The sequence below is a fragment of the Lutra lutra genome, chromosome 8 (genome assembly GCF_902655055.1).
Source record: "Lutra lutra chromosome 8, mLutLut1.2, whole genome shotgun sequence".
Classification (NCBI taxonomy): domain Eukaryota; kingdom Metazoa; phylum Chordata; class Mammalia; order Carnivora; family Mustelidae; genus Lutra; species Lutra lutra.
Window position 1 is genome coordinate 2897975 of NC_062285.1, and position 9946 is coordinate 2907920.

Sequence of the window (9946 nt, forward strand, 5' to 3'; positions counted from 1 at the left end):
GCAGGTGCCGTGGGTCTTGTATACCTCTTTTGGTACATTTTGTTAATACAGAATTTACATATGACAAAACCCATAGTTCTAAGGATATAACTCAATGAGTTCTGACAAATGCAAAAAGTAATGTAATCATCACAGAGTGACACAGAACATTTCCATCCTCCAGAAGGTTCCCTCCTGGCTCCCTGCAGTCAATCCCCTGCCCTCACTTGCCTTCTGTTAGTATAGTTTTACCATTGCTACAGTTTCATATAAATGGACTCACAGAGCAGGTATCTTTGTGCTCATTTCACTTATCACAGTGCTTCTGAGATTCATCAATGTGAGTGCATCGGTATTTTGCTCCTCTCTGTGGCTGAGTGGTGGTTCACAGTATGGATATACCATGTTGATGGAAATGTGGGTTCTTGCAAGTGTGTGTGGACATGCACTTTCGTTTCTCCTGGGCACATCCTCTGGGACAGACCACTGCGCCTAACAGTGTGTGTTTAGACAGTGAGGAATTACATAACGGACTCGGACTTCACCCGCGCCTGCACCCCCAGGACCCAAGCAGGGCCTCATGACCAGCACAAGGCCTTCATCCTTCACCAAGATCTGCCCCTTCTGAATGCAAAATCACACTGTATGCTGTGCTCACTTGGCAATTAATGACAGATCGAACATAACATATGTTTTAGTGGCGTATTACAGCCCCGGCAAACAGCAAGTACTTATACAATTCTTAAAATGAATAAACTTACGAAGCTACAGTAGTCCCCCCTTATCTGTGGGGAGCAAGTTCCCAACACCCCAGAGAATGCCTGAAACCATGGATAGTACCTAACCCTATACGTACTTACTTATAATCAAGCTCAACTTATAAATTCTGCACAGCAAGAGAACAACTAATGATAACACAGAACATTGACAACAATAAACTGTCATAAAGTTACACTGAACGTGGTCTGTCTCGCTCTCAGAATCTCTTGTTGTAGGACGCCTGGGGTGTTCAGTCCAGTACTCATCTGCCTTTGGCTCAGGCCATGATCCGAGGGTCCAGGGACTGAGCCCCGAGTCAGGCTCCCTGCTCAGAGGGAGCCTGCTTTTCCCTCTGCCTCTCTCCCAGCTCGTGTTCTCTCAATCTCTCAGATAAATAAAATCTTAAAAAAAAAATCTCTCGTTGTGGTGATGGGAGGTGAGAGAATGCCTCCGTGGGGAGACGCAGTGAGGTGGGCGTGCAGGCCCTGCGGCGCAGCAGGAGGCTACCGCTGGCCTGACGACAGATCAGAAGCAGCGCCATCTTCCAGAGACCATGCCTGACCAGGTGACTAGAACCAGGGACCCGGACGGGGCCGAAGGGGGGATCATTGTGCTTCTTTCCTACGACTCCTGCCTTTCCTACTGAACTACAGGATCAGTCTCCTGAGAGTAAGGGCAGTCCTACTGGGGATGAAGCCATCACATCCAACACTGACCTTTGTTGGTGCCTAATAAATATTTGTTAGTTGAAAGGATACTTGCTTCCAGCTATCCATTCATTTTACAAAGTTCACTGGGCTCGGGAGGAGGCAAGGGAGTTAGAACAAAATCACACATCTGACCTTTTTCATAGATCTGCTGCTTGTCTTTCGGAGAAAGAGAGTCGACCTTTTCCTTGAGTTTTTCTGTCTCCATCTGTGCTTGTTTCTCAGGGTACTTGTCATCAGGCGTCATCGACAAAGTCAGCTTATGCGGGTTGTTCTGCAACAGGCACAGAAACAAAGGTCAAGTTGAAATATGGTGTCACTGGAGCCCGGCGTGCTGACCAGCCTGCAGCGCGGTGCTCTGCGGCAAGAGGTTCCCGCCTGTTCTGGGCGGTGATAACAAAGCGGCCTCAAAGGCGGTCCTGGAGAAAGTGCAGGAGGCACGGGGCACCCTGGCCACTGCAAAGTAACTGTCACTCACGCATGCTGGGTCTCACTGTTGGGGCGCTTCCTGTTATGGGTACCACGTCTAAACTCGAAACATACCAACATTCGACATTTTCTTTGTACATGTTTTAACATTATAAATCTCTGACTTTATTCTAAGGCCAAAATAACAATAAAACAATGTAATCTTTAATTTTCTTCAGAGTATTAACTTCTTAAAGATTTTGAACTAAATTCTGCATTCATCATTTTTTAAAAATGAGGACGAGTTAGATGTCCACCTACTACAAAAATGTTAGAGGATTTAATGTGCTTCTCTCATTCATTTCAACACACACACACTACTCATCTGTTTTTAATACTACAGGAAGGAAGGAACACCGGAGTACAGTATAAACTTTATACCAAGTGACTTGGGAGTAACAGAGCAATGGCAGGTCAAGCGCCAAACCTATGCCCCATGTCCCTAATGGCACACAGCACGACAGAGAGGCTCTTCATAGATACGACAGTCCAACCCCCATGGTAAAGCTTGCTAGGTTCTACCACATTCCTGACAGTCTACCAGGGCATACGCAGACTACAAATGCCCTGAAGCAAATGCAAACAAATGAGAAACAAAGGAGCAAGCATCATAAGAATCCATCATAAAACAAAATATCCATTTAGGTGACTGTTTTTGTATTCTCAATAAACGAAAGTCAAGGTACCAGATGGCTTCTCAGGGGAATTCTACCAAACATTTAAAGAGTTTAACACCTAAGTTCCTCAAAGTACTCCAAACACATCCTACAAGGTCAGCATTACCCTGATACCAAAACCAAAGATGCTACAGAAAAAGAAAATGACAGGCCTATAGCCCTGATAAACAAAGATGCAAAAATCATCAACAAATTATCATCAGCAAACCATACTCAGCAGTAACATTAAAATGATCATTTGCCAAAAAATGCAGAAAAAACATTTGCAAAACTCAGCATCTGTTCATGATAAAAACTCTCAACAAAGTGGGATTAGAGGGAACATACCTGGACATAACAAAGGCCACATAAGGCAAAGCAAAAGCTGACGCCATACTCAATGGTGAAAACCTGAGAGCTTTTGGTCTAAGATCAAGAATGAGACTGGGATGTCCACTCTCACCACTTCTGTTCAGCACAGTACTGACAGTTCTAGCTGTAGCCGTCAGACAAGAAATAAAAAGGCATCTAAATTGGTGAGGAAGAAGTAAGGCTTCCTATTTGTAGATGACCTGATACTAAACACAGAAAACCCCAGACTCCACCAAAACAACTACTAGAATAAATGAATTCAGTAAAATTTATAGAAATCGGCTGTTTCTATACAGCAATAAAAAAGTTGCAGAAAGAGAAATTAAGAAAACAGTTTCATATACAATTGCATCAAAAAGAATAAAATACCCAGGAATATATAACTGAAAAGGCAAAAGACTTGTGCTCTGGAAACTATGAAATGCTGATGGAGGAAACGGAAGATGACATAAATGGAAGGATCTACCATGTTCATGGACTGGAAGAATTCATATTGTTACAAGTCTATACTACAAAGCAATCCACAGAGTCAATGCAATCCCTATCAAAATACCAAAAGCATTTTTCTCAGAGCAAGAACAAATCATCCTAAAATTCATAAGGAATCATAAAACACCCATAATACCCAAAGCAATCTTGAAAAGGAAGAACAAAGCTGGACGTATCCAATTCCAGATCTCAAGTTGAACTACCAAGCTGCAGTCATCAGAACAGTATGGAACCGGCACAAGGACAGACACTCAGGCTGGCTGGAAAGATGGCATCCCACTGGCTCACCTCATCCTACAGATACAACTAGAAACAGTCCCATCAATGTCAATAACCCAGTGAATGACCTCAAGACTGGCAGAACAGATTCCTCGCTAGGTAGAGAAGAGGTCACATCAGAGAAGGTAAGAAGAGCCAAGAAGCAGTTTGGGAGAGAAACAAACCAGTGCTGTCCAGGGTAGGGAGGAAGCCAGTGATGCAGAGAAGGGTGAAAAACAGTCACTCTGGGGAGCCCACCACTGGGGAGCAAGAATTCCCCCCTCTGGAAATGAGAGGGGCTGAATGTCGTGAGTTCTTACACCAAGTAGGAAACAGAGCCTGGAATCTAAAACATCAGTACCAGAGGGTGTTTGGAAGGGGAATCCCACCCTTAAAGAGACAGCACATCAAACAGCTGTGCAGATCTAGCATGGAACCAGCAGTCTGAGAACCGCCAGGGGCAGACAGGAGGGACGGTGATTTGCTCATCTCAGAGTGTGACAGAGAGACAGACACGGATCAAGGAGAGTTTCCTGCAGGAACAAGGGAGCTAGTAGGCACCACTTTCCTCTCCCACCCCCCACATAAACAGTGGCCATCTGTGGGAACCAGGACCACATGGACACTCCTCAGTCAACTGGCACCGAGCCTCACCTTCACCATACTTCAGTGGATCTGTCTTTCCCAGTAGCACTCGCCTTAGTCCTGGAGCTGTAGGCTCCCTCCCCGCAAAGGCTGGCACAAATCCTGCCAATACCACATCTCCGACCCATGTGTTTTGAGGAGGACTCAGTTCTGGTGGCAGTGGGGGCAAGGTTCATTTCACAAGCAGAGCACTGGACACCTTGTTAAAACGTGCCCCACCCCAGATGGGAAGCGACACTGCCCACAAGAGGCAAAGAGAGCCTCATGAGAAAACTGGACTAAAGGAAAAAAGAGGCCAGGACTCAACAACAAGGCACACGCAACACACATAGTAGGACATTCCCTGAAGCTCCAGGCCCTGGGGAACAGGGGACACTGCACTGCAGGGCACATCAGGACCTCTTCTTCGTAATGCCACTACTGTTAAGAGCAAGAGAAATAGCTGACTTTCTTAACACAAAGAAACACACAGAGAGCTGACATAATGGAGAGATGGAGGAGTGTGTCCCAAATGGAAGGACCAAACCATGGCAAGAGACTTAAAGTGAAATGATTTAAGTAGTATGCCTGATTGATAATTTAAAATAATAATCATAAAAATACTCACTGGACTAGAGAAGAGTGGAGGACCTCAGTGAGACCCTTCACAGAGAGATAAAAAAAGAACCAGAGATGAAGAACACAATAAATAAAATAAAAAATACCACTGATGGAATAAATAGGCTAGATGTCTCTGGAAGACAGAGCCATGGAAAGTAACCAAGCTGAGCACATGAGAGGAAAAAACTGCAAACTGAGAAGTCTTAGTAAACTCAGTGACTCTAATCAAGCAGAATAACATGCACATTATAGGGATCCCAAAGGGAGAGAGAGAAAAGGGGACAGAATATTTATCTGAAGAACTAATAGCTGAAAACTTCCCTAATCTGGAAGAAAAAAATCAAACAGATGACAGATCCAGGAGGCACAGAGATCACCCCACAAGTTCAACCTGAGGAGGTCCGTACCAATACAAACAGTAATTAAAATGGCACTACTGATAAAGAAAAAAATCTCAAAAGCAGCAAGAGAAAAGGAGACATTACATATAAGGGAACGCCCGTTAAGGCTATGAGCAAATTTTTTTTAGCAGGAAGAGGCCTAAAGGAAGTGGCATGACATATTCAAAGTGCTGAAAGGGAAAAACATGCAGCCAAGAATACACTACCTAGCAAAGCTCTCATTCAGAACAGATGGAGACCTAAAGAGTTTCTCGAACATAAGAGTTCATGACCACTAAATCTGCCCTACAAGAAATACTAAAGGGAACCTGAATGGAAAGGAAACACTGTAAATAAGATTATGAAAAGTAAAAGACACAGAAGCAGTAAGAATAAGTATTTCTGCAAAAATCAGTCAAGGGATTCATAAAATAAAAGGATGTAAAATAGGACAACACATACTTAAAATGTGAGGGAGACAGAGGTAAAGAATGTGTTAAAATTCAAGCAGCCAGCAACTGAACAGAGACTGCTATGTACAGATGTCATACATAAGCCCAATGGTAACCACAAACCAAAACCAGGAATAGATATGCAAAAAATGAAGAGAAAGAAATCCAACTGTATCACTAAAGAAAGCCAACAAACTATGAGAGCAAGAAGAAAGGAGAAGAGAAAATCTAAACCACCACTAAACAAGAAACAAAATGGCAGTACATACATACCTATCAATAATTATTTTAAATATAAATGGATTAAATGCTCCAATCAAAACACACAGAGTGACAAAATGGATAAAGAAACCAGACCCATCCATAGTCCTCTTCAGACTTAAAGATCCCTGTAAATTCAAAGTGAAGGATGGAGAAACAATGATGCAAACTGAGTGAAAACAAAGCCAAGGTAAGCAATACTTACATTAGATAAAACATTTTAAAACAAAGATTGTGGGGCACCTGGATGGCTCAGTGGGTTAAACCTCTGCCTTTGGCTCAGGTCATGATCTCAGGGTCCTGGGATCGAGCCCCGCATCCGGCTCTCTGCTCAGTGGAGAGCCTGCTTCCTCCTCTCTCTCTCTCTCTCTCTGCCTGCCCCTCCACCTACTTGAGGTTGAAATAAATAATATCTTTTAAAAAAAGATTGTAACAAGAGGCAAAGAAGGGCAAAAATCATAATAAAGGGGACAATCCAACAAGAAGTCATAGCGTTGTAAGTATTTACACACCCAATGTGGGAGCACCCAAATCCATAACACAGTTAATAATACAAAGGAACTGACAGCAAACAGTAGGCGGTGTTAATACCCTGCATTCATCTATGAACAGATCATTAAAACAGGAAATCAACAAGGAAATAGTGGCTTTGAATGACTCACTGGATTAGACAGATTTAACATATTCAGACAGTCCATCCTAAAACAGCAGCACACATACTCTTTTCAAGGGCACAAGAAAGATTCTCCAGAATAGATCACATATTAGGGCATAAAAGAAGCCTCAACAAGCTAAAAAACCAAACCAAAACAAAACAAAAACAGAACAAAACAAAAAAACATACACCACAATCAAGTGGGATTTACTTCAGGAATGCAAGGGTGGCTCAGTATTTGCAAAGCAATCAAAGTGATACATCACATCAATAACAGAAAGAATAAAAATCATATGATTAATTCGAGAAATGCAGAAAAAGCATGTGACATGCATCTTTTCTGATCATAATACTAAGAAACCAGAAATCAATCACAAGAAAAAAATCCAGAAGGAGCACAAACACATGGGGGTTCAGTAACCTGCAACTCCATAATAGACAGGTCAACCAGGAAAGGAAAGAATAAAAAGATGCATGGAAACAAATGAAAATGAAAACACAAGGGTCCAAAATCCTTGGGAGACATCTAAAGCAATTCTAAAAGGGAAGTTTCTAGCAATACCAGCCTACCTCAAGTAAGAAAAGTCACAAATAAACAACCCAACATTACACCTAAAGGAGCTAGGAAAAGAACAAAACCCAAAATCAGCAGAAGAAAGGAGATAATAAAGATTAGGCCAGAAACAAATGCTACAGAAACTAAAAAAGATCAGTGAAACCAGAAGCTAGTTCTTTGAAAAGATCAGCAAAATTGATAAACCTCTAGCCAGGCTCATTGGGGGAAAAAAAATAAAATAAAGAAAGAGGACCCAAATAAACAAAATCACTCATGAGAGAGGAGAAATAACAAACATCACCACAAAAATACCAACAAATGCCACAGAATATTATGAATACCTACATGCCAACAACTTAGAAGACATGGATGCATTCCCAGAAGCACATAACCTCCCAGAACTAAAGCAGGAAGAAAATAGAAAATTGTAACAGGCCAATAACCAGCAATGCAATGGAATCAGTAATCAAAAATGTCCCAAAAAGCAAAAGTCCAAGACCAGATTGCCTCATGGGCCAATTCTACCAAACATTAAAGGAACGGTAAATACCTATTCTTTTCAAACTTTTCAAACTTCCAAATTCATTCCATAAAGCCAATAGCACCCTGATACCAAAATCAGATAAAGACACCACAACAAAAGAGAACTGTAGACCAATATCTCTGATGAATTTAGATGCACAAAATCTCAAATTATTAGCAAACCAAATCCAACAACTCATTAAAAACATCACACAGTACAGTCAAGTGGAATTTATTCCCAAGATTATTCCTAAGCAAGGGTGGTTCATATTTGCAAAACTATCAACATGATATGTCACATCAGTTAAAAAATAATAATTATAATAAATAAATCTTTAAAAAAAGGGATAAAACCCACACGATCATTACAATAGACATAAAAAAAGCACTCGACAAAGCACAACATCCATTCATGATAATACCCTCTGCAAAGCAGAGCAGGAGGGAACATACCTCAAATTAACACAGGCTTACACGAAAAACCTACAGCCAACATCATCATACTCAATGGTGAAAAACGAGAGCTTTTCCCCTAAGGTCAGAAGTAAGACAGAGATGTTGGCTCTCACTCTAAGGGCCTACTTAGCCAGAGCGAGCCATTTTGTCGTTTATGCAGTAAACTTAGATTGAACCTGCCCCTTCCCCCAAGAGGAAAGCACTTAGAAACAGAATTGGTGAAATACGGCCAAATAGCCCCTGATAACGGAGTCCAGATTCAAGGACGTGTTCAGACAGGTGGAGACGTCCAATCAAGTAAAAGCGCACATATTGCCCACCAGGGAGTGTGAGTCCCTGCCTCTTGGGCACCAGACAAAGGCGCCAATTCTAGCCAAGGTCATAGGCTGAATTAGATGACTATCATGGGGTAGAATGTAATTCAATTGGCCACCTGTGTGTGGCCAGGCTCAACCACATGGCCTTTACTCTATAAAAGTTAGTCTGTGAGACTGGGAGGGGTCGCCTCTTTGCAAGAGACGGCCCTGGCCGGTCAGTTTGATTCTCGATGCTTGGCGTGAAATAAAGCTTTGCTTGACCTTCGCTTTGTATCAGTCTCGTCCTTTTGTCTACAGACCCTTTCAGTGGGGGCTCGTCCGGGATAAAACGGTGAGGACTGAGCCAGCACCAGAAAGCCTCTGGAGGTAAGATCTCAAGACCCCTTGAGATCCTATCTGTCTGTCTGCGGAGCTCCAGGGTAATAAAGCCCACTGGGGAGAAGCTGGACGCAGCATAGCTCCCAGGGCTGGAGTGGATGCGGGGACGCCTCATCCCTCAGGGGGGTATTGCTAGAGGGTACAGGTCCTCCCAGGCAATCAGGGGACCGAGAAAATCCCCAACATTGGGTGCATCTAGGGGACCAAGAAAATCCCCACCAGCGAGTGCATCCAGGGGACCAGGAAAATCCCCAAAAACGAGCGTGTCGAGGGAACCTCAACCGTTGGGTTTATGGATGCACGTAGGGAACTGAGAAAATTCCCTGCTGGGTCAACGGATGCTCATAGGGAACTGAGAAAATTCCCTACAGCGGCAGGTTAAAGGCCACTGGGTCTGGTTGTAGGGGGCCGGGTAACCCCTGTAGGGGCCGGAAAAACCCCCACCCAGGGCAGGCTCTGGATGAGGGCTGCTGGGTTTGCGGTTGTCTTTGTCTTGTCCTTTTGTTGTCTGTTGTTTGTTGTGTTTGAAGGAATGGGGCAAGCAGAGAGTGAGGGGACTCTGATTTTCATCTCTCCGTTCCTCCTCATAGATGTGGGGCTTCTTCCTCACTCATTTCCCGTGTTAATGGCTATACCTGGAGCCAACTGGGGTTGGTCTAACTTGAGACGGAGACTTTAAGGAATATTCCCAAGCAGCTGCCAAAACTCCCTTTGTTTCGGGGAAGTTCCTTGCCCTCTCTGGCCCGATGTGGACTACCTAGCCCCTCCCCTTTGCTGGCGGAAAAGCATGATGTCTGCTCCTCTCTTGGAGTTGATAAGCTCTAAAACCAGGAATCCTTTCTCTGCCTTCTGGAGGCACTTTGTTTCCTCTGTCTCCCACTTATCCTGTTTCTGCACAAACGTGCATGCAGCCTGCATGACCAGCCTCTAGATCACGCACCACGGCTCCTTCTCTCTTCACTGTCAAGGAGCAGGAAGAGCAGCCCCTGGGCCCAACACCCCCCACTCCAGATCCTCCCACCTGTGTCTCCGGTAA

At 43.6% G+C, this 9946-nt stretch overlaps 1 protein-coding gene across 5 annotated transcripts in view; it reads right to left on the reverse strand.

Moving 5' to 3' along the window:
• PITRM1 (pitrilysin metallopeptidase 1) overlaps nucleotides 1-9946 on the reverse strand; it is a 47762-nt gene that overhangs the window by 12947 nt on the left and 24869 nt on the right. For all 5 annotated transcript variants that reach the window (XM_047743447.1, XM_047743448.1, XM_047743445.1 and 2 more), the window contains one exon: nucleotides 1581-1719. In XM_047743447.1, coding sequence (XP_047599403.1) covers nucleotides 1581-1719 — 139 coding nt within the window. The remainder of the gene's footprint in view (nucleotides 1-1580; nucleotides 1720-9946) is intronic.